Source organism: Drosophila melanogaster, chromosome 2L (assembly GCF_000001215.4).
Source record: "Drosophila melanogaster chromosome 2L".
Classification (NCBI taxonomy): domain Eukaryota; kingdom Metazoa; phylum Arthropoda; class Insecta; order Diptera; family Drosophilidae; genus Drosophila; species Drosophila melanogaster.
The window spans coordinates 5,713,798-5,741,294 of NT_033779.5; the positions used below are offsets into that span (position 1 = coordinate 5,713,798).

The 27,497-nt window shown below is 43.9% G+C and overlaps 7 protein-coding genes and 1 non-coding gene across 16 annotated transcripts in view; 4 read left to right on the forward strand and 4 right to left on the reverse strand.

Annotated features, from left to right (window-relative positions):
* Window positions 1–1,551: 1,551 nt before the first annotated feature.
* CG14007 (uncharacterized protein) lies at window positions 1,552–2,883 on the reverse strand. The gene is made up of 5 exons (NM_001103620.3): window positions 2,779–2,883; window positions 2,582–2,720; window positions 2,423–2,508; window positions 2,209–2,362; window positions 1,552–2,157 (listed from the first exon to the last, which is right to left on the reverse strand). The coding sequence occupies exons 1-5, from the start codon at window positions 2,851–2,853 to the stop codon at window positions 1,694–1,696; spliced, it is 918 nt and encodes a 305-aa protein (NP_001097090.2). The 5' UTR covers window positions 2,854–2,883; the 3' UTR covers window positions 1,552–1,693.
* Window positions 1,881–2,629, forward strand: asRNA:CR44818 (antisense RNA:CR44818). Its single transcript, NR_124100.1, has one exon.
* Window positions 2,884–2,903: 20 nt separating the features above from the next.
* Window positions 2,904–4,270, forward strand: CG34011 (uncharacterized protein; the record flags this gene model as incomplete). The annotated part of the gene is made up of 5 exons (NM_001038789.3): window positions 2,904–3,237; window positions 3,292–3,424; window positions 3,532–3,617; window positions 3,677–3,830; window positions 3,888–4,270. The coding sequence occupies exons 1-5, from the start codon at window positions 3,163–3,165 to the stop codon at window positions 4,268–4,270; spliced, it is 831 nt and encodes a 276-aa protein (NP_001033878.3). The 5' UTR covers window positions 2,904–3,162.
* Window positions 4,271–4,323: 53 nt separating this feature from the next.
* Window positions 4,324–7,102, reverse strand: CG11149 (uncharacterized protein). Of its 5 annotated transcripts, none has more exons than NM_001169419.2 (4): window positions 6,978–7,102; window positions 5,714–6,230; window positions 4,859–5,633; window positions 4,324–4,804 (listed from the first exon to the last, which is right to left on the reverse strand). In NM_001169419.2, the coding sequence occupies exons 2-4, from the start codon at window positions 6,163–6,165 to the stop codon at window positions 4,604–4,606; spliced, it is 1,428 nt and encodes a 475-aa protein (NP_001162890.1). In that variant the 5' UTR covers window positions 6,166–6,230; window positions 6,978–7,102; the 3' UTR covers window positions 4,324–4,603. The 5 variants fall into 5 exon arrangements, with proteins under 5 accessions (NP_001162890.1, NP_001162889.1, NP_001260102.1 ...); NM_001169418.1 differs by lacking the exon at window positions 6,978–7,102 and adding an exon at window positions 6,576–6,743; NM_001273173.1 differs by lacking the exon at window positions 6,978–7,102 and adding an exon at window positions 6,518–6,743.
* A 151-nt stretch (window positions 7,103–7,253) lies between these two features.
* On the forward strand, window positions 7,254–10,147 carry sip1 (septin interacting protein 1). 2 transcript variants are annotated; one of them, NM_001298707.1, is made up of 3 exons: window positions 7,254–7,447; window positions 7,499–9,777; window positions 9,841–10,147. In NM_001298707.1, the coding sequence occupies exons 1-3, from the start codon at window positions 7,339–7,341 to the stop codon at window positions 9,970–9,972; spliced, it is 2,520 nt and encodes an 839-aa protein (NP_001285636.1). In that variant the 5' UTR covers window positions 7,254–7,338; the 3' UTR covers window positions 9,973–10,147. The 2 variants fall into 2 exon arrangements, with proteins under 2 accessions (NP_001285636.1, NP_524725.2); NM_079986.4 differs by having other exon boundaries at window positions 9,841–9,994.
* Window positions 10,148–10,858: 711 nt separating this feature from the next.
* Window positions 10,859–27,497, forward strand: part of CG11030 (uncharacterized protein) — a 37,765-nt gene continuing 21,126 nt past the window's right edge. For both annotated transcript variants that reach the window (NM_001273174.1, NM_135112.3), the window contains exon 1: window positions 10,859–11,431. In NM_001273174.1, the coding sequence (NP_001260103.1) occupies window positions 11,423–11,431 (9 nt within the window). In that variant the 5' untranslated portion in view covers window positions 10,859–11,422. The remainder of the gene's footprint in view (window positions 11,432–27,497) is intronic.
* On the reverse strand, window positions 12,618–15,014 carry CG14006 (uncharacterized protein). Of its 2 annotated transcripts, none has more exons than NM_001273175.1 (1): window positions 12,618–15,014. In NM_001273175.1, exon 1 carries the CDS (start codon window positions 14,953–14,955, stop codon window positions 13,666–13,668), a length of 1,290 nt encoding a protein of 429 aa, NP_001260104.1. In that variant the 5' UTR covers window positions 14,956–15,014; the 3' UTR covers window positions 12,618–13,665. The 2 variants fall into 2 exon arrangements, with proteins under 2 accessions (NP_001260104.1, NP_608953.1); NM_135109.2 differs by having other exon boundaries at window positions 13,424–15,014.
* CG11147 (uncharacterized protein) lies at window positions 19,878–27,447 on the reverse strand. 2 transcript variants are annotated; one of them, NM_135110.1, is made up of 11 exons: window positions 27,420–27,447; window positions 26,864–27,261; window positions 23,024–23,136; window positions 22,542–22,964; window positions 22,385–22,478; window positions 21,974–22,320; window positions 21,502–21,917; window positions 21,263–21,449; window positions 20,761–21,026; window positions 20,610–20,696; window positions 19,878–20,543 (listed from the first exon to the last, which is right to left on the reverse strand). In NM_135110.1, exons 3-11 carry the CDS (start codon window positions 23,125–23,127, stop codon window positions 20,332–20,334), a joined length of 2,136 nt encoding a protein of 711 aa, NP_608954.1. In that variant the 5' UTR covers window positions 23,128–23,136; window positions 26,864–27,261; window positions 27,420–27,447; the 3' UTR covers window positions 19,878–20,331. The 2 variants fall into 2 exon arrangements, with proteins under 2 accessions (NP_608954.1, NP_723114.1); NM_164658.2 differs by lacking the exon at window positions 27,420–27,447 and having other exon boundaries at window positions 23,024–23,141; window positions 26,864–27,157.

A 27,497-nucleotide genomic window follows, 5' to 3' on the forward strand; every position in this document is an offset into this window, starting at 1 on the left:
TCAATTCCGTTAGTCCATGAGATTCGCAAATCACTCCAGGTTAATCTTTAATTCACTTTCCAGTTGCGTCCTGGCTCGAATCCTTTTCAGCCTTGCACACACACGTACATCGAATTAAAAATCCTTGCAGCATGTCGACTAGTCAAACGGTTACATTCCACCTCCAACTCTCACCTACTTGTTGAGCCTGGTCTGGATTACACATTTTTACATCTATTTAACCAGGAGCGGATTGGGAACAGCGGAGCCCTTTTAATAGAACATTTATAATTATATAATGTTATAAGTTCGTTTACTTTATATTTGATTCAATAAGGTCTGTTTTGCAGTCCTTTGATATATATACATGAACTGCTTGATACCCTCTTTTGAGGCTCCGCTCCTGAAGTATTTCATCGTCGACAGATATCGCCTCCTGGCGTCCATACCACGTTTTTTGGCAGCTTAATCCAGTGCTAAGCACACGGCAGATAATCAGCGACACGTATCGGCTTTCGTGTATCCTAGTCGTGTCCCAAGGACTTTGTTGATGTCCTTCAAGAAGCGTCAGAGAAACGTGTGCCCCAAAGGATGGTGATGAAAGGATTAGTGAAGCTTATAGCGCGCTGAGACTATTCTAAGGCGAAGCAAGGGCAGCAAAGAAAAAATAATACTAATGTTTGCAACAATATCATGAGTTGAAGCATCGAATTTCAGGCACTATTAGCTTATATCAGCTAATATTTGGAATTGCCCAGTTTTCAGTATTTTTCAGCAGAATGCAATATTTTCCCAAAAACTTTTAATTAAATTATAGAAAAGTTGTGAGAACAGAAGCTGCATTCCCACAGGCTTCAATGGCAGCAGTCAACAAAAGTGTCAACACATATCGCTGAAATCTCCTGGGCACCAGTCATGTCCATGTGGCCCGGATTTTTGTTGGCAGATGCTCAGCAGAGAAACGTTGAGAAAATAGAGGAGAAATTGAGAATATCATTGGATGCCAGCCGGGCATTCCTAGCATTATCCACTGCGACTCATGCTCCATTGCCAGCGTCACCAATTGTTAAGTATTTTGATTTTTGTCGTTTGGCCAACACAATAGAATGGTCCACCGAATATCTTCATCCCTGTCTGCAGCTTGCCTGCTCTTTCGGGCTTCTGCATCCTCCCCTTTTTTTTCCGGTCGCTGTGCACTTGGTTGGGAATGTAAAATGGGAAAAGCATTTGTAAGTCGAACCGGCCATTGAAGCATCCCGCTTCCTGGTCGAGGATATGCAAAGTGTCTCCCAGACAGAGTTGCATAATCTGTAGTGTCGTTTATGCAAAGTGCCCGCCAAAAGCCCAGGCAACAAAATCCAGGGAGATGGAAACTTTCATCTTGCTGGGTAGTCAAGGATATTGTTGGGATGGAGCTTGCTGAATTGCATAGCTCGGTAAAGTGTTGAGCAGGGGAATCGAAGACTTATCGAATAAGCAGATAGGGCTTTTTATATTCACGCTGTTTGCTTTGGGAATACAAGTTTCAAAATTGTGGTAAAAAAAATGTTCACAGAAGTTACAAAATTGTTTAACGTTTGTGATCGGATCTTATGTCTTACTAAGTTACTAAATAAATTTGAAAGTTTTCAAGTTTGATAAGACAGCTAAAAAGAGTTACAATTCGTTAGTTTTTATAGATTAACTAACACTTAACCATTCCTGTGATCAGTGATCAGTACCATCGATGCAACTGGTTCTCCGCGTAGCGTCGATTCAGCTCACTCTTGCGCTGAACATCGCCGCCCACACCGTTGAGTAGCTCGTTGGTGTGCCAGTTGCGGTAGACGGACGGATCCGGCTGGTGGTCATCACCGGTGCTCAGTGCCTGCAGCTGCCACCACTTCAGCGGTGGCTGCGGATAAGCTGCCTGCACCGGCAGGACGGACACCACCGGCGGCTGACGACGTGGCCACAGGCCCAGCTTGCTCAGTCGCTTCTCCTCGTCGATGTTTGTGTCGTGCATGTCGTGCATTCGCAGGACGTGGAGCGGCTTCTCGGAATCCTTCGATCGATTGCTTCTCATGGCCAGCGGATGGAAGGGATCGTCTCCGTAGAGCTCGCAGTAACGGGCACTCTTCACCAGCCCGATGATCTGGAACATGGCCACGCAGGTGCAGGCATTGTAGCCCACAAACACTGAGAGAAGTCGGGGTGGAGTCACTAGAGCAACTAAAAATGAATACTTACATATATAGAAACAGCCCAATAGAGTGAGAATGATAAGAAGGCCCAAGTTAATCTGCTTCTTTAGCATGATCATCAGAACAATATGAAGGAACGTAATGTGTATAAAGTAGACAAACTCACAAAATGCCAAGGGTAGTAGAAACCATTTCCGTAACTGGTTGAAACAAAAACCCTTTTGCTATAAATCAAATCTATTAAAAGGAACCTAACTTACCTTAATGGCACCATAAATACTTAAGAAGGCTGCAGCCGAATGCATAAAGGATATTACGTGGACAAATGCGCATAAGATCTCGGGATCTAGTAATTCAAAATATTTTGTCAAAATATATCATCTAAAAGGCCAGTAAATATTTCACTGTATAATACCCACCGTTCTGACTCCAACTGATGGACTTTCGAACCCACTTTCTGTCCTTATACTCCGCGTCGTGCTCAAACAAATCGATTAAAGGCTCGAAAACTTTGACACCCAACGCAAAAAGCGTAATACTATGCGCAAATTCACGGATCTGAAAGCAGAAAAGGTCAAGTTTTAAAGTACAAAAAGGATGATTCATTGCAACTTACGATAGCCAGAACAGATACGATTATGACGCCCAGACGCACCGAGCAATAGCACATATAGGATTCCATTAATAACATATTGAATGTGGTATATTACCGGTAATGGCGGTCAGTAAATCACAACTGAGTACTCCAGGCCACGGGGAATACGGTGGGTCAGCCACATAAGAACCACAAATGCGCACTAATTGCCGCCCAGCAAATGACAAAACCATGTACAAGATGCCAATCTGAATACTTGCGGTAATGCGAGTTCATATTCAAAGCGTCACATTTCGGTTCGAATGGCCGGCATATATCATTCGCTGGCCAGAACTCAAATGGAAAGCCACAGAATGTCGTCCCCAATTGGAACACAGATGGCCCAGTTGGTCCTGGGACAACAACATGGTGCTCATGGAGAGCTATTTCTTTTGTGCTTCGGTACGACTGGGTGTCCTGGTCACTTGCATCGCAGCCATCGTGAGTTTAGTCCTATATCAGATGGTAGCCAATACGAGCAGCTCTCATTTTCAGATAAAAAACACCATCTTCATGTGGCTGATATTCGCCAACGGAACAACTTTCCTGTATTTCTTCATCAACATTCTGGAAACCTATTACAAAACCAGCAGGATTGTTAAGGAGTCTGTCACCTGGGCGGAACATTGTAAGCATCTTTAATATGTACAAATATTCTGGTTCAAGACTATAGAAACTCTAATCACCTTAAAATAACAAACAAATCTGTGAATTATATCCTTTTATGCCTTACAGATTCCAAGGAGCTCATGGTGTTTATGCAACTCTACAGTTTTTGCTACATTGCAACTTGTGTTTTGGCGGCTTATGGAGCATATAAGGTCTGCTTTTAATTCTTTATATATAGTATTTTAACAAGTATGTATTATTTTCAATGCAGCTTAAGAAATATCACGTTGTACCATTGGCTATCTTCGAGTTCATTTACACAGTACAAGTAGTTGTACTCGTCATTATAACGCTACGGATTGCCAGACACATTGTGCCATTGGCCACCTTAATTCTGATGACCCTTGCCCTTTCATTTTACGCAAGTAAGCAACTAAATTCGATTAGCCTCATTTGTGTAAGATAACAGTTTTTTTTTTCAGTGCTTGTGGCCTACGACACATTGGCGTTGATTGCCTTCGTGCAAATAATGTTCCTAGTGCGGAGTCAACGTTATATACGACTTTACGGTCCAGATCCTTTGAATCCCGTAACAAACGGAGTGCAATCCAAGCAAATGGCATCTATTAATCCGATCTCACAACAGCCAATAATTATTTACGTAATGCCAAAAGCCGGGCAAAAATTGTGGGATTTGCCACAATCGAAGTGGTGGCAGGATGAAAAAACTGATGACAACGTTCCACAAAATATAAATTATGAAGAGTCCTCTGAATTTTTTCAGCGGCAGGAGCTTTTGTCAAAAGTTTTACTACGCAATGCCATCAAAGAAGACTATCTACACAAGGAAAGAGTTGCAATCTAAACAATTATGTGAAAGCCATTTTGCTGAAGAATTTAAAATGCATTTAAAAATTTAATTTAAAATTTATGTTCTATATATTGTACTACATGAAACAGCGGAGCAATCAGTTTCCCAAGGTATAGGGAATTGTATCCATTAGGTCTTATTATCTAATTGTATAAAATATAATATATTTTCACATTGATGAATAGCAAGCAGTGAGCATTAAGTTCAAAATATACATACTACTCGGTTTAAGTAGTAAAAAGAATAGACTCTTTTTCCTATAAAGGCATAACTTAGATGGGGCATAAATTCATTAATTACATTATTTGTTATATTATCAAAGTAATGTCACGTCTTGCAGGCTGAGTTCTTTCCGAAGAGCACACGATATTCGGGCTCGATTTTATTCTTAATAAATTTAGTCATTTCCTTCGCGTATTGAAGACGAGTGGAGTCAGCTTTGCTGGATTGCTTGATCCCAGGACTGTGCACTAGAAATGCGGGACTCAAGACATGGTATTCGTAGTCCAAAAGGCACATAGCATAGTTCTGCAATAAAAGGTTGCACTGTGAAACGGAAACTTGACTACAGTAGTAACTCACCTGTATGCGCTTGTTCGACTGACCCTCCCACGTGACGCGTTCGTCGAACAGTGGCTCCGTGTTATCGCTTACATAGAAGGGCTCCCAGGCTCGGAACTTCCATTTTCGCAGCGCCTTGCTAAACACGTGCAGATGGTCATCGGCTCGAGAGGTTCGATTGAGCCACTCTTCTTGGCCAGGAATAGTGTGGCATGTGGGGCAAAGCTTCAGGTGAAACACCTGCGCCTGCTGCTTTCGATAGAGGGCCAACAATTCGTCCTTGTCTACCGGCACTTTGGCGCCCGTTTCGATCTCGAAAACGGGTAGAGGATACACCCTTCTGCGTTGCCGCGGATCCAGTGCAAGGACACTGTGGTTTCTGGCCACCATGTCCAGGAATTGGTCGACGAAGCCCACACTGGGATACAGCTCGATGTCGCAGGCAAAGATGAAGTGGGTGTTGGTCGCCAGCCTGGCTATATTCCTGCCCACATTGATGGGGTACGTGAGGTTGGCCCTTGACTTGTAGCTATCCGTGGTTGGGATTTGCGTGTAGAGCGGCGATACCAACGATCCATTGGCCAGGGTGCACATGTGCGGATACATTAGTACCTCGGCCTCGTCATATGGCACGTATTCCGGCATGTGCTGATTTGGGAAGTACACGTGAAAGGAGACCCAGTCCTTGATGCTATCGCTCTCCGGCAAACAGTTTCGCACATACCGAATGGCATCCAGTGTGGTGTTAAGATCATAACCTGGAGTGTGGATGGCAAAACTAACTGGAGCACGCCAACTGGAAAATAAGTAAATTAAGTTAGCAAAGAAATCTTTATAGATTGCTATTAAGTGTTTATTAGATAAAAGAGCACTCACCGTGATACCACCATTTCCAGATTATCGAAGAACGTAAAGTCCCCGTTGGTGGTATACGTCACGGACTCGGCACAGCCGACTTCCCGACTCTTTCGTCCCATGACAAGATTCTGAAGCAGCCAGAACTCTCCGTGCTGAAGCCTCTCGAAACGGAGCGATCGGTCGCGGCACTTGAGCAATGATCGCAATTCCTTGGTGCGAGCGGAGTCCTCTCGCCGGATTATTTTCGGATGCTGATCATTGGCGAGATGGAAGTTTGCAGAAAAACGTGAGGGATTCGACTCGTTGGACAGCAAAAGTCCTACCGACTTTTGCCCACCAGTATTAGAAGATGCGGCCAGTTTCTGGGCCTGCTGCAGGTTCCTCCAAACCAGCAGGAGTGCCACATTGAACAGTATGAGCACTGGCCACAGACGGACATATTTCCTATTGCAAAAACTTATGGTCGCCATGCTGATTTCGAGAACATTGATTCACAGGAACTCCTTAACTAACAGAACACAAAGAACTTATTGACCTGTGAACGGAAACAGAAATATTGATATAATTCCGTTGAAAATGGATATGGAAATCGAAAGAAGAGTTTATGGCAGCGACTGAGCTTTTTGTCTGTAGTTATGTCTAATTTACTGGGCCTATTGTATGAACTGAAATTAGTGCTGTACTCATCCGATAAGATTCCATGTAATGTGGTAGCATGCAAGGGGGTTCATCGATGTTTTATAATGTTCTGATAATGGGGCTGCCCAACAATGAAGATGACTACCTCCTTTTACCCAGTAAAACTAAACATGATTTACGTACTCTGATAAAAACGGTGACATTTATGGTACCATACACAGAGAACAACTTTTCACTTTACCGGCTGACACTTTCATTTCCATCGACAAGAGTTTGCACATTAAAGATTAACCCATTTTATGACGTACGAAACGACGCAAATTGTTTGAGGGATTTTTTTCTGTTAAGATTAAAAGTTATTTCACGAACGAGACAGACAACATTCGGCGATGAATAATGGAAACAGACTAAAATTACTGAAGTTCCCGCGAAGCTATCATAGTTCAAGTGATTTTCTTATCCGTCTAGTTATCAATATTGTCGTATTTTCCTATCCTTATCATAACAATTCAGTAGACGTAACCAATTGATAGCGCTAATCGAGTGTTAGCCAAATACATATATGGTCAACAGACGATTAGGCGGCATAAACATGTATTTCTTACTTTATCGATTTTAATATCTTATCACTATAATCAAATACCTTTAAAAAAATTTTCTAAAAATAGTTTTCTTTTGAAATCGGATTCTCAAGTATTTCATACTGCGTACTTATGCTAATTAAAAGGGAGCTCATTCTGTTAGGAATGAACTTACTAAACTAATAATAGTTCGGTAATTGAGTCAATTAGTTGTGGTTTTCAATTGTCAAAAAATTTAAATTTATTTTGGCGCCGATAAGCGATACTAATAGTGTACTAAAGTTAGTATTTAGTACTTTTGTATCGATTTTCTTATCGATAAAATTGCTAATTTAGGGCCATCCCTATTGTCAATGGTGCGTTTGTTTACATTCACAAAAGTTTCAGTTTCTGCTGTAAGTAATATATACACGTCTAGCCAGGATGTCGGACAACGATTACGAGCGTTTCGAGATAACGGACTACGATCTGGACAATGAGTTCAACATCAATCGGCCCCGAGGCCGCCAGAGCAGGCACCAACAGATCTACGGTATGTATTGAAATACATGCCGGAATTTGTTTGTAAACGAACTTTCTGTAGGTATTTGGGCGGATGACAGCGAGGAGGAGAGTGGTGGCGAGGGCGGAACTAAGAGAAGGGGGCGCGCCGCCCGTAAACCCAAAGACTACACCATGCCCGTCAATTTTGTGGCCGGCGGCATTCAGCAGGCGGGCAAAAAGAAGAAGAAGGCGCTCCAAGCCGATGATGAGAAAGGATCGCAAAAAGAGGGAGCAGAGGCTGACCAGGGCGAGGAGAGCGACGATTCCGCCGCCAGCGGACGGCCAGCCTTCGGCCAGAACGATCCGGGCAGCTCCAACAGCTCATCAGAAGAGGAGAGGCCAACGCTGAGCCGGAAACAGCCAAGCACCACATTTCAGCATCGCTCCCACATCGCCAGCGAGCGCAACGTGGGCGCCTGGGAGCAGCATACACGCGGCATTGGAGCTAAGCTACTCCTTCAAATGGGCTATGAGCCTGGCAAGGGTTTGGGCAAAGATCTGCAGGGCATTTCGCATCCTGTGCAAGCCCATGTCCGCAAGGGCAGAGGTGCTATCGGCGCCTATGGACCCGAAACTGCGGCAAGCATCGGAGGAAAGACGAACAAGAGCATCAAAGTGGATGAGGACGTGCGCGAGGCGAAAGAGTTCAAAGACCAGCTGAACAAGTGGCGAAAGGGCTCAGCCGGTGGCGCCGAACCAATGGAGCGGCAGGGTAAGCGCTACTACTACAAGTCCGTGGAGGAGGTGATTGCCAAGGGTCACACGTCCGGCCACCTACTGTCGGAGAAGCTAAGCAAGAAACTGGGCAATGTGCGGGTGATCGATATGACAGGCCCAGAGAAACGAGTGCTGAGTGGCTATCATGCCTTGGGACAGGCAAAAATTACGCCAGAGGAGACGCTCTACGACACGGAGGCGACGGAAAAGGGATCCGCTCCCGCCTGCGTTTTTGCCATGCCCGAGCTGACGCACAACCTCCAGCTCTTGGTTAGCCAGTGCGAGCAGCAGATCATCGCCATCGACAACCAGGAACGCGAGTGTTCCAGCCAGCAGGCAGCGCTGGAAAGCGAGCACCGGAAACTGGAGGAGATAGTCCAGCTAGAACGAAACCACATACGCACGCTGGAGGAATCGTTGGAGCGCGTGGAGCGGTTAATCGATAATCCAGACTTGAGTTTACCTCAGGCTGAACGACTCTTTCGGGAGCTGCTCGTGGACTACGCTGCCGAATTCCATGAGTTCGGACTTGCAGATCTGGCAGCCGGTGTAATAGCGCCGCTCCTGAAGCGAGAACTAGTTCAGTGGCAGCCACTGGAAAACCCAACGGAACCGCTGCCACTCATCAAGAAATGGCGCGGCATGCTCCAGCAAGGAGATGCAGCAGAGCAGCAGCCCCGCAACGTCTTCGATCCGTACTCCTCGCTCATCTGGGCCGGCGTGATGCCTTCGTTTCGGTCCAGCGCTGCCGCATGGCAGCCGAAGGAGCATCCGCCAATGGCTTCACTCCTAGATGCCTGGGCACCCCTGCTACCTAGCTGGGTCTTGGATTCGGTTCTCGAGCAACTGGTTCTGCCACGACTGGTGGCTGGTGTCCAGGAGTGGGATCCGCTCACCGACACCGTTCCGATCGACAGTTGGGTGCTGCCGTGGCATGCCATCTTGGGCAGCAAGCTGGAGGAGGCCGTCTATCCTCAGATCCGCAGCAAATTGGGTATAGCATTGCGCGCCTGGTCACCGCATGACCGATCAGCCAGAGCCATGCTTACGCCCTGGCAGAAGGCCTTCCCCGAGGAAGAGATGCAAGAGTTCCTGCAGCGGTACATAGTGCCCAAACTGCAGGCGACTCTAGGCGAGCTCATCATCAATCCAATGCACCAGGACCTGGAGCTGTGGCAGCAGGTATGGGAGTGGCACGAGCTCATCGATCCCATGTACATGGCCCAACTACTGGACAGACACTTCTTCCCGCGCTGGATGCAAGTGCTCGTCGTCTGGCTGAATCAGTCGCCGGACTACGCGGAGATCTCGCGATGGTACACCGGCTGGAAGAGCATGTTGAGCGAACCGCTTCTGCGCGAGCCCAGCGTTAAAGAGCATCTGCGGCGAGCACTGGAAATTATGCACAGAGCCAGCGATACCCTGCTGCAGCCCACGGTGACGCCCACGCCCCCGCCTCCAGTTCCTCCGGCTCCAGTCATAATGATGGACCTGATTCATCCGCCCGCTCAGCTGGAGTTCAAAGAGTTGGTATCGCAGCAATGCGCCGACTTGGGAATCATCTTCGCTCCTCTGCCAGGGCGACGGGAGATGGGCAAACAGGTGACTGTTAATCCATTTTCGACCACAGAGCGTTATATACTAATAGATTTATTGCATTTACAGATTTATCGTGTGGGAAAGCTGTTTTGCTACATCGATCGTCACGTCTGCATGGTCAGCGATGGCAGCTTCAGCAACTGGAAGCCGGTGTCGCTAAATCATCTGCTAGAACGCTCTCAAACGGGAATTCTTTAAATAAATAGCTGCGAAAATGTTTAATTGGCTTGGAAAATGTTTAATTGGATTGGATCAGAAGCTTAGCTCTTGCTGTTCCCTAATAAGTTTGTAATATAAGGTGATTGTATGATGAGATGGCTCTGCAGATATAAGCAAATGTCTAAATATATATGTAAAAGTAATCAGATATATTATTCTGTATAAAATTGAAACGGATTTGAATATTTTTGAAATTGATATGATTACATCCAAGTTTTTCACCACGGTTTGGGTCCGAGCTGCATGCTCCATGAATTTAAGATGTAAATATACTGGCAGTATTTTTCGGTATATATTTATTTTGTGGGAGCATGGGTTTGTAACGTGCGCGTTGAAGTAGAAGTACACTAGAAGTATCTTTAGTGTCTTTGGTTGAACCGATTAATAAATCTTTAAAGTCGAAATTTGATTGTTAATAATGTGGTTTATGACATGGATTGGCTGTGGTGCTAGAGAAGGCGGCATTATTAAATAAATTTAAACTCCTTCGCTGTGAGGCGGATTTCTGGAAATCGGTGGATAATTTTTAAAGCATTTTTCAGGATCATTATATAATTAGGCTTAGCCTATTAGCCTATAGGGACACGGTAGTTTAGATCAGCGGGACACAATTCGCAAAAAAAAAGTCCCCGAGTTCCAATTTCCACCGTTCCGCTATCGTCGCTAATTTGACGCACATTTATTATACATTATTATTATTATTATTATTATTTTCTTCTCATTTAACTTTTTTTACAAAAATATGGAAATAATGTTTGAAAAACCGGAGCGGCCCATGCAACTAATCGATATCCGCAGCCGGGCAACGATGATGGATAGATAGATAAATACATCGATAGTATCGGCTTGTCATCGGCCCGCTGCCACCTCTGGCCATCGCAGCTGACTCTAGAACGCGTCGTGGAAATAGGAATAAACTGACTGAGTTCGCGTTCGGTTCGTTTGGCGCACGCAAAGCAAGCAAGTAGTGAGCCAGATGCGGTTCGAAACGGTGCAGTCAACTGAAGCTCGCGTAGTGCAATACAATTAATTGTAAAACCAAGACACAAGCACTCCTATCGCGATAGGCACTGTTAGCAAATTGAAACCGCGTGTCTTTCGTTTCGCTTCTCCCGCTCTTTCGTTGCACTTCGCCCACACTATTCGCCAATGCAGTCGTGAGTGCGTGTGTGCGTGCGTATTCCCCCCCAAATTCAATGAATTCGACAGGCGGTGCAATAAAAGCGCAACTAAAACAAAAGTGATTCCACCACGTGCGCCACTCTCTCGCGTCTTAAGTTCAGTTGTTGTAGCTGGTTTCGTTTGTTTTGCTGGCGTCTCGCTCTAACAGCTCCCACTGCTAAATTTACCGCTCGCCGAACAACCGGCACGGAAATATCCGTTGGATTAGGAGGACTCACTAACGGGACACCCGCAAAAGGACATCAAAATGGTGCAGGTGTGTAATATATTTAATTTTAAAGCACGACTATATCAAAGAAGCTTAAATGGTTGTTCAATAATATTCCTGAACATAACATAATGAAAATATTATATCCATCTATCACTACTAAGATACAGGTGTTAAGTTTGCTAGTTATTTGCTAGTTATAATTTGTTGTATTATTCTAAATACACTAGATTCAGCTACAGTTTTTTACAGTACGGTCTTTATTTATACTAAATAATAATCAAAACCGCTTTTTATAAAATGGAATACTATCCATCAAAAATGTATATCCTTTCTTTAAACCCTAAAAATACTGCTTATGATAATCGAAACGATTATTTAACGTCAGATTTTGTGGTATATCAGCATCTTAAGCGCATTATCCTCGATTGCCAGTTTGGTATAATTTTAAGTTTTACACGAAATTAATTTTATACACTTTAATATCTTGAACACTAAATCCATGTGCTAGTATTATTTATTTGCCATCAATCTACGTAAATCTATGTTGGTTTCGAAAAAAAATTCATTTCTAGTTTCCAATTCAATGATATTCCACCCTGCCACTGACCTTTTGACGCCATCACGCACAACCCCCATAATCCCGAAACGGGACACCACAGCTCAAAATGCACTTTTTAGCGACCATCCCGAGTCGATTCGCGCCTCACCACCCAACCCAAGTCAGTCTCAACCCACCCAAAAACCCAACACAACCCCCACTTCACCCCTGGCTGCACTCTTCCTAGTCCAAATCAACCACCAAAACCGGAAAGTTTCGAAAATTATACAGCTGATATAGAAAACTGGCAAGCTTGGAGAGTTATGGGAAATATGGCAATTAGAAATGGTTGGTCGTGCTTCGATATCGACAGACGGGGTCCGCCCGTACAGGTCGCCTTCGAACGTAATGCACACAAAACGGCGCATTTAGTCAATTTTTCCTACAGCCAAGCATACCAACTGAAAAGAGAAACATCCAATGTGATGGAACCATTGGGATTGCCACTAGCTGATACCCTTCTATTTCAGTTAAACATGCACAAGTCAAAAGAAGTGTATTTTAAACTGTTATCTTGAACTATATTTCATGAATACTGTTTATCGAATATCATTAAACTAGGTTTTAGATATTATCCATAATAATAAAATAATAAAACATAAACCATTGAAAGGTTATCAAAGTATAGTATTTGCCATGCCTGCTCTTCTTCGTGATACCCTGTATTCATTCCGATGTGGAGAAACGAATCCTCTGGTTAGTCACCTGCCGCCGTTTCCCCGCGCCAAATGAGTGAAGTACCACTTTTCGATTTGAAATGCGTTTTGCGCCTGCCCCGGCCAACTGTCCACCATACCCCACCGCCCACTCATCACTGCGTCCAGCAACAGCCCAACCGCCTCCATCCACATGGTCGTCAAAGCGCTTTTTACCCATTTGCATTTGCATTTGCCGATGCCCGGGCCGAGGAGTAGGTCCTTGGTCCCTGCATGGGGTGGGCACTGCGTGGTGGGCTAGTGAACAGTGGGCAGTGGGTGGATTCATTGCGCTTTGGACTGCGTTCAATAGCCAAAGCGAACGAACATTTCTGACGTTTGACCGAACTTTGTTGTTGTTCCAGTGCTGCAGCTGCATCAGCATCAGTATCAGCAGCCTGCTCCTCCGCTCCTGTGCCTATTGGTAAACTGCTGGGCAGGATGGGAGGTAATAGGCACATTTGTGCCCCCCACACCCCAACACCCGAACACCCCTTCGCCTCACAGCGCATGGAGGCCAGTCTCTTATTTTGTAACTCCATGCGCCAACGAATGTCAAAAGCACAAAAATTTCAACGAGGATAACAGGCACGGACGCATGCTAATCAGGACAATTAAGTTAAAAGCGGCACGGATGCAGCTCCATGGACGTCTGCTTAGGAGGTTTTAACTTGAGTTCAGCCGTTATTCACCACTATTATTCTTGATTCCTATATTGGGTGATTAAACGATTAAAGAATATTTATATACACATGGATTTAATTGTTTATAAAGCATAAAAACATATCGAATCTGTTATCTCAGTCCTTTGGTGATTAATGATTGCCATCTATGGGTTTGGGTTTATGAGTTTGCCTATAGATTTCCCCACCCATCGACAACCTCTTTCATAAGGCAACTTATCGTGGCAAATGGAAAATTTTCGCAATCTATTCGATTGAAGTGGATCGAGTCCTGGCCCGATTTCGTGTAGGTTGTCGGTTATTTTATCTCATAAATGTGGAGCTGCTTTTCGCGTTTGAATAGTGAAGATTGCGATATAAGGAGGTCAAATGGGGTTCTGGACGGGGTGATCTAGTCGGGGTACACTGGTGACATCTGTTGAAGCAGTTCCGCTCGGTAGGTCGTCTAGATTCATAGATTAAGGCATTATCCTGATCCTCCTGCTCGCGATAAAAGCCCATGTTATGTTTGTTTTGGCTAAAACTCCTGCTAAAACCACTGCTTTCGGATGAACGATTATCGTATTCGGATCGCACGATCCGAAGATATGAGTCTTGATAAGGGACGTCCTGATTCTCGATTTCCACCTGGACCATTGGTTTAACGGAGCCCCTTTTGTAGCAAGCGTATAGGGTTTTGAGCCAGCGTATTACAGTCAAAAGTTCCGGCCAGGGCATCAACAGCATAAGGCAGGTCATCCCAAAGCCCCTGTGATCGGATGCAGTGAGAATCAGCAAGTAGGAGGTGCCCTTCAGCAAGCGGTGATGCAGGCGGCGAAACAGAGTGCACCGCCACAAAAAGCTGCAGCGCTGGGAGGCGGACTTCAGCAACCAGGCGCCACTGACCAGCGCCAAGGTTATCACGGTGGGCCGCTCGTTTAGCACCAGCTTGAAGTTCACCTTGAGCGTTCCGAGTCGCAGGTACCGCTCGCCATCAGATGCCATTAGGGTGGCTGCGACCGCCAACAAACCCGCCAGGTGGGCGCCCAGGGCCGCAGCTGAGCAGTAGAAGAAAAGCAGCGAATCCGCCAGGAGCGGACAGCTTAACCATAAAACGATGCCAAAGGTGAACTGGCTTACCCGCTCAAGGTCGAAACTGATCACTTCAAGCGTGAGGACGAACGGTTTGGATGTGTAGATGCCGTAACAGGAGTGCTCATACGTGGCCATCGGAACGATCCGTGGCTCGTCTGCTGCGGAATGCCCCAAGGGCTTTCCTTCGTGGCACTCATCCAGCTGGCTATGCGCATGATGAACTTCCCGCACGGTGGCTCCTTTATACTGAGTGTAATCTTCGCCAGCGGCTATCTGCAGGCGCAGGCGGTTGCTCTGGAAGACATTCCACATGGAGAACGCTGTTGGCGGCTGGCAGTAGACCTGGACCTGGTTGTTCACGTACAGCATGTTAAGCAGCGTCTGTCCTTCCTGGATGTGGGGCTCACCAGGACGCAGATACGTCGCCTGCTGCTCGTAAAATACATTATCCCAGTTCACGAACGAGGATGCTGCATAGTTTAGCCCAAGGATAACGAAAGCGAGCAGAGGAGCCCACATTGGATGTTAGTGTTTATATTAAATATGTTTGGGATCTATATGGGGTACGAGTTTCAAAGAAAATTTCCAGATTTTATGAGCAGGGCTGCTTCGATGGAAATACATCTAGGAAACATACATTTATCTTAGACTAGCATATATAGTATATCGCTTAGCTCTAGATATATTCATATCTATCGGCTAAGTTTAGGTTTTGCAACTATTTCTCAAGCTGCAGAAGCTTCATAGTATCAAGTTGGCGAAAATAGGGAATATTTGCCGACGAAAAATGTGTCTCTCTGGCATTCTAAGCTGCCTTCTCCCATTCAGATTTTTTTTCCAGGACGTTCGAATCCTTTGTGCCCCATTTTCCTTCAATTTTTCGTTGCCATTCCTTTCTACGTCGTTCGTTCCATTTCTTTGCATTTCAATAGCGACTTTTTCTACGTGGACCAGCGAAATGCGTATGGGCTGATGACTGACTTTGGACCACGCGTACTAACTACTACGAAGGACATGGGGCACAAAAACTCACTACGAGCGTGGTACTACACGCCAAACCCCCTTCTCCTCCGCCTCTTTTTTTTTGCCAAAAGTCAGGGGCAACAATGAAGGAGGAACAAAATAAAACACAGCGCTCGTTCCATCAAAGTGGAAGTCGCGGCCTGCAAAGGATATAAAAGCAAACAGAAAGCTGGACACAAATAAAAAAAAACGAGGAAAGTCGAAAAAAAGCAAGGAAAAGCCGGGAAAGGAAACTGGGGAAAGGCAGAAATCCCCGCACAAAGTGGCAACCGGAAACTAACAACAAACACTGAATGCAGGAGCAACCGAGATGGCAGATACATATATGTATGTACATCTTGGTCGGCGGAGGAGGGAGCAGGGCGGCATGCTTTTTTGCATTATGGCCAAAAATCGAACTGGAATTTCTGCAAATTTTTTCGCCCCGCTCCTTGTTGTTGCTGCCTTTGGCCTGCTCTGCTGTGTGGCTATCATTGCGTTCGTTTGCAACGCATCGGGCTTTTTTGGCCTGATGGTGGGCATTGGGCGATGGGCGGTGGTCGTGTGGGCGGGAATGGGGCTGGGAGACAGCCGGTGGCCTCATGCATTTTCCGTGTTTCGTATTGTGCGCAAAATAAATTGGTAAACAAGCGAGCAGGCCAGAAAGAGATGGGCTCGGAGAGCGAGAGGGGGAATGTCCTGGTCAATGGCAATACATACACGACATCCGGATCGTACATAGTCCCCAGTGCAGTTGTGTGCAGGTCCTCGTTTTCCGACTGCATTTCGGTGTGTGCCATACTTCCACCGGCCGCCCGCCCACTTCCACCCATTTGCTCTCTCTCTCTCTCTCGCTCTCTGGTGAATTGCACTTTGTCCCTCAGCTGCCACGACCCCCATCCCCCGTTCACGCCCCTTTTTTATATTTCTGGCCACCGAAATAGGCTGCGTCGCTGTCGCTGCCGCCATTTTCACCAGCTTCGCCGTCCACGTATCCATTCGCAACACCCTGCCACCCTCCCATTCCCACCTCCCCCAAAAAATTGCCCACCACCCCCCGAAAAGCCGACGCACCCGCCTCCAGCACTCGCGCCTCTGCCCCACGCATGTATTTCAGCCGCCGCCGTTGTTGTTTTCCCGGTCGCTGCATTGGCTGACGCTTCTCGAGCGCTGCTTTTGTGCACAGTGAGCCAGGAAACTATGCAATCAGTCAAAACAAAAATAGCACTCGAACTGAATTACTCCCCAGAGTTTTCAGTGTGTATAATTGCAGGGTATTCACGCATAAAAACTGTATGAAATGTATAAAGCACAATGTTTAAGGATCTCTTTTATATCATTAGAATCGTTAATTAGGTCATATCATATCATTCGTATTCAAAAGTTTTGTAACTTAGCAGCTTTGATCTCTAAAATAGTTTGGGATAGAGCTTTAAAAAATCTAAAAAAAATGATATAGCATCAAATTACAAATTGAAGCAAAATAATATACTATTAATTTATAAATATTAATTGAAATTAATTTTGCTCCATTCGCTGAAGTGTAAGAAGTCTAACGCACAGTGCCCACTGTGCCAATCCAATCGGCAGTTGCGCCATATAAAACGATTGAAACACAGCGCGACATTTCTGTTGCTGTTGCCACTGCTGCTGCAGCAACCTGATGTAGTTGCTGCTGCTGCTGTTGCTATGTGTGCCAGGCAAAAGGCCAAACGCATGTGTGGTCAGGATCCCCCCCTGCGTGCGGCGGAGTGCAGGACAAGGAACTCGGTGCACAGGAGTACATAAACTACATAGGGAGCGAGCGAGAACGAGGGTAAAAATCGAACACACTTCTCGGGCGAGTGAATGAAACGAGCCTATGTACAAAGGCATCCTCTGCACATGAGAGCCGGCCAGGACATGTGTGTGGGTGTGGATGTGGATGTGGATGTGGATGTGAATGTGGATGTGGATAAGGATTGGGATTGGGGGCAGGTGGCACGTGTGGTTGGGTGGTGGTGGGCCTACGCATCGGTAGCTGGACTGGTAGCCGGCCTCAACAGCGGCAAACGCATCGAATGCGCATCGAATCGAAGCCCAACGTTGATTGTATTATATTGGCAAAGTTCAGAACGCTCTACCCCAGCACTGGACCACCTGAATCACCCATCCACTGAATCCAGCCACCCACTGGCCATAACTCTGGTTGTCCGTCAGACATCAGTTGAGCGGCCTGCACTTAAATGCCAGTGTGCGAGTGAGTCTGATTGTGTGTGTGAGTGTGAGTGTGTATCTGTGTGATGTGCCCCCTTTAGGCGGGCCCACATGCAGCAAATTGAATAAACTCCCCAAATCAAATTTTTCTCCATTTTGCCGAGAGAAAGAACTTTGACTGACATGCAGAGGAGTGTGTTGGCGGTGCCATCTGTGTGTTTCTTAGCCATTTAAAGGGTCAATGAAATGCAAAAGTCGGCAATGTTTTGGGCTCCTTTCCAACTTTGGAGTCCAACAAGCCGTTTCGCCCTCCAAGCTCAATTGTGTCATCTTTCATTTTGATGGCCAGATGGTTTTAATTTCACAAAATATGGCCACCCATCCGATGGGTGAAAGTTATGTTGGGACTTTATAGACATTGTTTATGTTTACAGACGTCATCGTTCCTTTTTTGGGTTGATCTCATATATAATCAGACTTATTTCCTAATATCGAATTGCCTTAAAAGTGGAAGATAGTGTTTGCTAGTATTGCATAATCTATGCATTTAGAAGTTCATTTACATTTGACATACAAAATAAGCAACTGGTGTAGATTTTAGATGTGAATAAGACTACACACATGACCGACCTATAGCTGTAGAGACACCATCCTGCAGAGTGAACTCCAAGCTACTGACTCTAGAATTCCTTTTGTTCCAAACCAAATTACGTTTAAATATTTACTCTTTTCCCCCAGTTTTCGGTTGTTTGCTGTCTCTGGCTGAGTTTGTGTCCTTAGTTGGCTTCACTCGGTTGAAGGTCAAATTACGAGAGCATTTTACTAACTTTTCAGTTCGCCGCCCATTCAAATTAAATTTAAGGCCAAAAATGTTTTTATACACATACATATACATGAAATGGGTCAAAAGTTGTTACAGCTTTTTCACTAGTCTGGAGAAAGTGTTAATTTTGGGAGTGAGGAGTTTTTTTTTCAGTTTGTTGATATTGTCCATGTGTTGTTGTTGTATTCTTGTTCAAAGTTTAAACCATGGCCAGACCAAATTGTTTGTGCAGTCAATGGTCGAGAAAACTTTTCAGTTGCCTACTTTCGGGCACCTTGACCTACTCATGCAACTTTGTTTGTTGTCAAAAAAGTTGTTTTTATTGGTCCTTGTAGCTGTTGTTGCTTGTGGGGCATCCCCAGGAAAATCTTTGTCTGTGTGTGCCAGACGTAAGGATTGACCAAAAAGTTCACTTTACATTTTGTGTGCAGAATGCGGAATGGTTATAATTTCAAAATTAAACAAAGATTCAGTTTATCTGCGTGCACTGGTGCATAAGTAAATAAAATGATTGAGTGCTCACAGCTCAGTCTGAAACGCCTTTGGAAATAAAATTTATCCCTTGCGAAAGTGGCAGACAACCTTAAAAATAAATATGTTCTGGTTTCCAAATTCTGGGCTAACTGGTTAGGAATTGCCATGGCCTAATTTTATGATATGATATACAATATTATCAAAAATTAAAGGGATGTACCAAATAATTAATACATGCTCAAATATTAATATTTGTACTTAATCATTTGGAGCTGAATAATCATTTGTTTCTACACAATTTCAATTCTCATCTGGCAATCCTTAAAATGCTCTGCCAACAACTTTGCTCTCACACTTCTGCAATGACTCCTATCTTGCACATTTAATGCAAGTTATATGGAATACCAAACTAGATTTTATGCCACCCATCACTTGACACACCCACAAAAACAGACGCTAGCAGGATAGCAGGACGATGGCTTTTTATATATTTTTCCTGCTCTTCCTTTTCGTATTTGGCAAAGATAAAGTTTTGTAATAAAAATGTCTGCTGGCAGACACCGAGAAAACCGGCGTGGTCAGGGAGGGGGAGTCATCCGGCCGGGCAGACACTCTGTCTAGCACTTTCCAGCCCGAAGTGTGTCAGCAACTTTGGCACGTCCTCGACATCGTCGTCGTGAGTGTGTCCTTGCCCTTGGCCCACACACATGAGGCAATATTATATAGAAAAGCAAACATTCATTTTTATATGTATATGCATATGCGTGTGCAGGAGGATTGGACTTTAGTTTTATGCAGCTTTGAATTTCAGAGAAAAACAAACTTGACACATTTGCTGTCGACCTCCTTAAGCGTATCTCTTTAATTGTTATTTAAAATGTTGCCATTCTTAAATTAGACTAGCATTTTATTAAAACCCCCAAATTAATCGCTTTAACAATTATTTAATTTAGGTTTATATTTTTGGTTGATTTGAAATTTCGATTTACATAATTTCACAATTTAATATACAAAATTCACGCGCATACGATGTGAATAAAAATGTATGGATTTGTTCTAATTTTCGTGAGTTGATCAAATAATGAAATACGAAATTTGTGCTTGTCAATGAGTACGATTTGTTGTCCTGTGTATTATAAATATTTTTTTGTGAGACACCCTTAAAACCTTATGATACTTTTAGTGCAGTATATAGAACGTTGCCTAAAAATATGTTACAATTCGTTGGTATGAATGTGTTTCCTTGTGTGATGAGAGTCTACAACATGCGAGTGATATGCTTCCGATAGTTATTAAATTAAAACGATATGCACATACATAGATCACCTATCAAAAAATGCTAAAACGTTACAACTAAATGAAAGGCCCCCGAATATTAAAGTTTAGCCCATTGTCCAAAATTACGCCTTGCGTCTGATGCCGATCAGGCAGAGCACGAAGAAGATGATCGTCCAGCCGGCCATGACCAGGAAACCATTGTAGACCTTCTCATGGGTGATGCTCCAACCCTTCTCGATCACATTTCGAGCGGAGATGGAGGGAATGGTGAAGGGTAGCACCATCACTAGATCCTGCAGAAACTGCGGCATGCTCTCCAAAGGCCACAGCAGTCCTGCAAGAATTGAAAAATAGGTTTCATAAAATATAAAGATAAGAATATTAGCTTGACACCACTTACCACACAGTATGATCATGGGATAAAAAGCACCAGTAGCAACAAAGTTTGCCTCTGTATGCGATTTGCAAAATACGGATATGAAGAGACCTAGGGGATTACATCATAGTTCTTAAAGTGCACTTCTGGGAATATTTCTCTTTTCTTCGCTTACCGAACAACATGCCACAAAATGCGGTCAGTGTTAGCAATCCAATGAGCGTTGTGGTATCCCCATTATTGTAAGTATCGAACACTAGGCCAATATACATAATAACCTCGAACGACTGCAGGGCCATGATGATGAGCTGGGTTAGAAGATGAGCCCACAGCATTTCGGTGGCCGAGACACCTGCCAATAGAGTTCGATCCCAGATGCCATCCATGCGTTCAGAAATGAACACTGCAGCCGTCATCAAAGTGGCCAGGAAGAAGACCATGCTATGATACAATTAAAGAAATTAATAAATGGAAATCCTAAACAGTGCTGCGAAGAGTGGTACAAGTTAGCAGTAGTGAGGGTTTTGGGAAATGTTGATTCAAGCAAAGATCTGATTGACTACCAACGAAGAACCAAATAATGGATTGCGGTGAATTTCGTCAGCTCATAAAATAAAAAACATAAACATGTGAGAAGAGGTTGGTACACGGGTCCATCGTGTGGATTCTCTACTCACGTCATTACCACTCCTGGGGCACAGTACTGCTGGAACTCGATGTCCGTGCTGCCAAAGATTGGTTCCTGGAACTGGACGGGCAGATCTACAATGGCCGTAGATACATTGCAGTCCTTGACAACACTGCGCATGAATGTACTGAACTTGTCACGAAGTTTGCGCTGCATGAAGTACGCAACTTGTTGATCTGCAGAACGACTTTATTAGATTTGAAAGACTTCGCACAGTGACTCTCTTACCCGTCATATCGATGTGGATACTAAGCTCGGCGTGGTCCACAGCTCCGTCACTGGAGTGGATGCCATCCTCCATTACCGAGAGAATCGAATCGCTGAAGTTCTGGGCAAAGTGCAAATAGCCAACGGTTGTGGCCCGCTTTGCATCGTTCAGAGCATCTGCTTCGCTGGCATAGTATTTCCGCGTGGCCACATCGTCACCCAACACGCGTATGTATCTGCAGGATAACTTGTTGAATAGACAGCTCTCGTTGTCGCTATCCTTGTAGACTGTGACCAGGTTTTCATCAAAGCACTCCCCATAGTTCTCCACTTCGCCGGAATAAACTCCTATTTCAAGATTCGTGGGCGTCTTGCCAATGGCCAGATAAAAGCACGTCAGTTGTATGATGGGAAATAGTAGCATGAAAATAATTCCCCTAAAAATATTGTTCATTAATGTCGTCGATATACATGGATGTTGCTTGGAACTTACGAGGGTTGTCTAAAGAGTTGTACAAAGTTCTTTGTCATCAGTGCCTTTACCCTGCCCTTGGTGGTGAAGAAAATCTTTTTGCGATTCTCGTTTAGGGGCTCCTCGAACGGGATGGGCTGTTTTTCCGGCATGTTGGGCTCGTGTGTGTCTATTACCTCAGGGGGCAGCACAGCTGCCGGCAAAGCCTGATTCTTATTGTGATCCATGATTTGGGCCAACTCATCTTCGTTGCCCTGCCGCTGGCTCAGAATGAGGAAGGCGTCCTCGATCGACTGAGTTCCGAACTTGATCATGATGTTGGTAGGAGTATCCTCAGCCAATAGAACACCATTGCGCATAAGACCAATCTGAAAAAGTAATTGTAGTATATACTAAACTCTTTATTAATCATGATTCCCATTGTACACTTACACAATTTGCCTGTTTGGCTTCCTCTATGTAATGGGTGGTTATAATCACAGCCAATTTGCTATTCCTCGTCGTCTCCACGAGAAAGTCCCAGATTCTGAAAAGTTGTACAAATTAGGTTATTCTGAAGGCTTTCTTCATTTCACTTTCTTGCACACACTTTTCACGCAGCATTGGATCCAATCCCACAGTGGGCTCGTCCAGAATGAGAAGCTCCGGATCGTGGATCATGGCGCAGGCGAAGGACAAGCGTCGCTGCTGTCCACCGCTGCACTGCTTGATCATCTGCCTAGCCGGTGGCAGTTGCAGCAGCTCCTTGAGCAGCTTGAACTTCTCCCGGATGCGTTCGTCTGTCAGGCCGTAGATGCGACCGAAGTAGAAGATTGTCTCCTTGACGGTCATCTCCTCGACCAGGGCAATCTCCTGGGGCATGAATCCCACCCGGGATCCTGGCACGCCGCTACCAGGCTCTCCTGGCTTGGCCCCAAGCACGACGACCTCGCCGCCGTTGAGGCGCCTCTGGCCGACGATGCAAGAGAGCAGGGTTGTCTTTCCGCATCCGGAGGCACCCAGCAATCCGTATCTGATCGAGTGAGGAAAGAATTTAGTTTGATTTACCGCAAAACCTTAAATTCAACTCACATAGAACCACGCATCACGTTCATATTCAGCTGGTTAAGCACAATCTTGGGATTTGATTTGGAGCCATAGTACTTATAGCCATTCCGTACCTCAACGGCCGCCATTGTTGTGTTCTATTCTTTGGAATAATTAAAATAAATAATTTATGATGCGTTTTTCATCATTGTAAAGGAATAGAAGTCGAGAAAGAACGGAATTCATGTATACTAGTTATGTGTCAGACATTCGCAATGAAACAGAAAGACACTTTTTATTCAGGGTTTCTTCTCTTATTTCTGACTCCTTCACTCGAAACATCATAAATCACTTGCGTCAATAATTCGCATTTTCTTGATTTGGTTATGTATTTTATTGATTTGCCAGGCTTTATGGCATGCACGTGTCGAGGCACTCAAATCACTTGTGCGGTCCAAAATTTTTTTAGGTTTCGGGTTTCTGTACGAGCTCTAAGTACTCGCTAATTAGCCATCTTTGCGATTGAATGAACACGAAACCGAAATGTGTAAGTTCTAACTAAGTTAACCAAGAAAAGGTTCATTGGCCTCTTACTTGAGATTGCACTTCAAGTATCTCCTTAAAAAGAACCAACATTTGTTAAAATTAACACTTTAAATCATATCTGAAAAATTAAACGTGTAGAAGGTTCGAGAAGTCAGTCCTAGAATTTATAAGACAATCCTATATATTTCATATAGCATCAGTCAAACCAACTTCCGTACACCAAGAGTATAAGAACTTCGGCTCAGCTAATTTAAAATGCAGTATTTTGCACTCATACTTTTGCGAGTATATGACAAACTACACGGAACTTCTGATGAAAAGATGCAGAATCGTCTTGAATAACAATCATATACTGTATGGAAGTATCTATATACCTAAGGTCCACAAAACGTCAGTACAAATGCATTTAGAATAAATAAACACCTTGCGAACTGGATTTTAGTTGAAAAGAAAACATGTCATGAGAGGTTTAAGGGGCACAAAAAATCTGACTTGTAAATGGGAAGAGCTGACTGTTGCATGTCGAGACAAAAACTTTTAAATGTGAAATGAATCGCAAGTGGATCATGACACCTAAGTAGTCACAGATATCGTTTGCTCGAGGGAAAAGTACAAAAAACGACCGAATGTGTCGAATTCAAGTTATTTGTTTTCCGACCCATTAGACCTGTAAAAACACTCTTATGAACTATAACTAACTTTTGTTCAAATTTTATTTGAATTAAGTCATTTGTTATTGCTTTTGCCGTTTGATATGCGTCTGAAAATTCCTAAAAACACTAAAAAAAATCATTATACTCTCGTGTATACCTGTGACCTCGCTAATCAGACTTTGACCCACTTAGATTGCCAACTCATGTTTTAGTCTCAAGCCAAAAATAAACTATTTACTTGATTGCATTTGTAACTATTTATCTCTCTTACTCATTTATTTATCTCGCCATGATATATACATAATCAACAACAAAATCAACAATAAAGTGGGGAAAAAACTAAACAAAACTCGCCCATAAAGCGTTCGAAAGCATAACCCACAAAAAGTAAGCATTTACCCGAAAAATAAATTGAGTAAGGTTAGTAACACACAGTCGTGGTCATAACTTTATGGCTTGTTTTCAACTTAGCTGTTTGCTTAACATTGCAAATCGTGATGCAAAGGACGAGTATTTCAGCTTAATGTCGTTTAAATTTTATTGTTTTTATGCTCATCTTTCGAGTCGAATTGGCAAGCGTGAACAAATGCGGTTTGGGTTAAGTAAAATAAAAGACCATTAAAGCAGTGTGACACAGTTGACAATGCACATTTGAATTTAATGAACATGTGTAATAATTTGTAGCCTTTCCACATATGTAGCTCTTTATAGTCGAAACATAGGGACTACTAAGGTTTAATGTCCCCAACTAATCGATATGAACAGTACCTCTGCACTAAATGAATACATTTTGGTATATCAATCGATATCCAAAACCGACACCTGCCATAATACAAATAACAGAAAGAAAAAAAAACCCGAAATAATTAACAAAACGAAAAAAACCAAGAAGTGAGCATCAAGGTTGCCAACTGGTTAACGGACCGCCGCTGCTGACGTTGTAACTCAATTGCGAGTGGTTCCCAAAATTGGTGGCTATATTTATTGATGTCTTGCTTGCTGGTTGATGTTGGTGTTGCTGCCTTCTTGCCATCAGCTGCAGTCGCATTTTTATTTGCCAATGTTTTGCAATGTTTGCAATTGAGCTGCTACGACCGTGAGCCGCTTAGAAAAAATAGGGACGGACCTCCAAATTGCTTTCTCAGCCCCCTCCCAGAACACAGCCACGAGCATGGCCGATGGAGTAAGTGTAATTATTGCCAAACACGTTGCTAAATGGCCAACAAGTTTGTTGTTACCTTGATGCGGTTTAACGGCTTATTTAGCAGGCCAACCATATCAACGGTGAGCCCCTGCGATGGCTTATTCCAGTGTTAGTGGGTATTTAGTTCGTGCAACACGTTGCAACTGCGACAAACCACTTCTCTCTCCAGGTTGGCCAGCTGTCTGCTGAAACTCCTGGCAACTGCTTCCTTCTCATTTGCAGTCTTTTTCACCATTTTCTTCTTTCTCTTTCATCGTTTTTGTGGCATGGCCACTTCTTATATAATGCCACAACAATCATTTCGGTCAAACTGCAACGGCAGCGGCAGCAGCAACATATCCACAACAGCTGTCTGCCTCGGATTGCGCGCCTGTGCTTGTATCATTATTATAAGTATAACTGAGATATAACTTCCTGACTTTAGGAAAGAACGTCTGAGTCAAGTACCAAATAATAAGATTATAAAAGATAGGATATTCATATATAAATTTCATTACAATCCCCTTTAAATTTGTAAATGATGAGGATGATGATGCATCTGGTCCCAGTATTGCTTTTTGTTTGTTTATCTTTTCCCATTGAGTGCACAAGTGAGTTTATGTCATTATGCTATTCATTGTGCGATTTGTCCTAGTCGTTGTGTTTTTAGTTCGTCATCACACTTTTGTGTGTCACAGTACTTTTTAGGCGAAAAACTTTTTCTGTTTTGTCATCCGATATTACTACATCTCCGAGGAAATCGCTGTGCCCAAGTTATGTGCATTTTCCCAGTTGTACCTCCGTAATCCCTATGTGAATTTGCCTCATCTGCTCGCATCAATTTCTTTGTGGTGCTCTAACTCCCACTTGAAACCGAAAAATAAGCAGAAATTATTGGGTCCCAAAACACACAGAAGAGATAAATAAATGGATGGGGGGTACTGTTGCAATATTTTGCATTGCTTAACCGCTGACTCGACTCAGTCGAGCTCTCAGTTCAGCTTTGGGTAAGCTTTTTAAACACTTGATATTTATTTTATTGCTAAACCTTTATTTGGAAAAGGCAAACAGAACGCCGGAAATATATTAATAACGCTGGCTGTCGCAGTTTTTCACCATTTTTCGGTGTCGATAATTAACACAATATATTTGGCTCGTGGCCGTAGATCTTCTTATGTACACACAACGAAATTCACATACACCCGGATAAAATACACATGTGGTCATGCTTCGAGGCAGCCCGCTCAAGTTTGTATCTTAAGTCTTTCGTTTTTCCCACATTTCCCTGCAGTTTGTGTGCGTGCTTTTTCCACATTCGAAATCGGTATTTGGGCTATAAAAAGACCTCACATATTGTATTAAAGTACAGTTTTAAAACCTCGGTTTTTAATTAATATTAAAATGGTTATATCTTCGTTTTCAGTTTTGTTCTTTTTCACACACATATTCTGCGTAATTGCTATTTTTTGGTATGAAGAAATAGTTTTATTTTGTTAACCGTACCGTATAAGTCGAGGGATTTTTCGCCTATCTTCTAACTTATCGGGTTGCGCACGCGCGCTTTTGGTGTTGCAATTTTTTCTTTGCTTTTCGCCGATTCGACGAGTGGCTTTTTCCGTTTTTCTTTCGACGGTCTTTCACGCTCGGCTGTTTTGGATTGGATCGAATCGAATCGGATCGGCTGAACGTCTCCGCTTGCCACAAGTGTCGCTTGCAAGCTCCGTTTCTCGACTGAGCTGACCAAGCGGCGGATCGTGCACTCGCAAGCTCAATCCACCCGGCTTGGCTCAACTGGGCTCCACTGGGCCCAACTTGGCTCGAAGCGCCAGTCATCGCTTCTCTTAGCTTTCGTCGATCGCAGCGCTCCCCACTCGCAGCTCGCGACGCTTTGCGAAGCGGTGCTGAAAATAAAAAAAGATTTTGTTTGTGCGCGGGTTTTTTGTTGTTTCCTTGGGTAACGAGTGTATGAAAAAATGAAGATAGATTGTATGAAATAAAATTATTAATGCGGCACAACACTGCGCTTTTTCTATCTATTCGTTTTTTGTCCAGCGTCTACCTGTTAACTTCTACAAATGAGTGTATACGAATGTATATACAGATTTACCCACATCCTTATAAAGGTGGAGAGAATAAA

Coding starts and splice junctions, on each gene's coding strand:
- CG14006 (NM_001273175.1), bottom strand. CDS start 14,955: ATGTGGGCTCCTCTGCTCGCTTTCGTTATCCTTGGGCTAAACTATGCA.
- sip1 (NM_001298707.1), top strand. CDS start 7,339: ATGTCGGACAACGATTACGAGCGTTTCGAGATAACGGACTACGATCTG. Junction 7,448..7,498: donor CAGGCACCAACAGATCTACG/GTATGTATTGAA, acceptor AACTTTCTGTAG/GTATTTGGGCGGATGACAGC. Junction 9,778..9,840: donor GACGGGAGATGGGCAAACAG/GTGACTGTTAAT, acceptor TTGCATTTACAG/ATTTATCGTGTGGGAAAGCT.
- CG11147 (NM_135110.1), bottom strand. CDS start 23,127: ATGGCGGCCGTTGAGGTACGGAATGGCTATAAGTACTATGGCTCCAAA. Junction 22,479..22,541: donor GATCCAATGCTGCGTGAAAA/GTGTGTGCAAGA, acceptor ACAACTTTTCAG/AATCTGGGACTTTCTCGTGG. Junction 22,321..22,384: donor AAGCCAAACAGGCAAATTGT/GTAAGTGTACAA, acceptor TTACTTTTTCAG/ATTGGTCTTATGCGCAATGG.
- CG14007 (NM_001103620.3), bottom strand. CDS start 2,853: ATGTTATTAATGGAATCCTATATGTGCTATTGCTCGGTGCGTCTGGGC. Junction 2,721..2,778: donor TCGTATCTGTTCTGGCTATC/GTAAGTTGCAAT, acceptor TTCTGCTTTCAG/ATCCGTGAATTTGCGCATAG. Junction 2,363..2,422: donor GTATTTATGGTGCCATTAAG/GTAAGTTAGGTT, acceptor TGTTTCAACCAG/TTACGGAAATGGTTTCTACT.
- CG11149 (NM_135108.3), bottom strand. CDS start 6,165: ATGGCGACCATAAGTTTTTGCAATAGGAAATATGTCCGTCTGTGGCCA. Junction 5,634..5,713: donor CTGGAAATGGTGGTATCACG/GTGAGTGCTCTT, acceptor CTTATTTTCCAG/TTGGCGTGCTCCAGTTAGTT.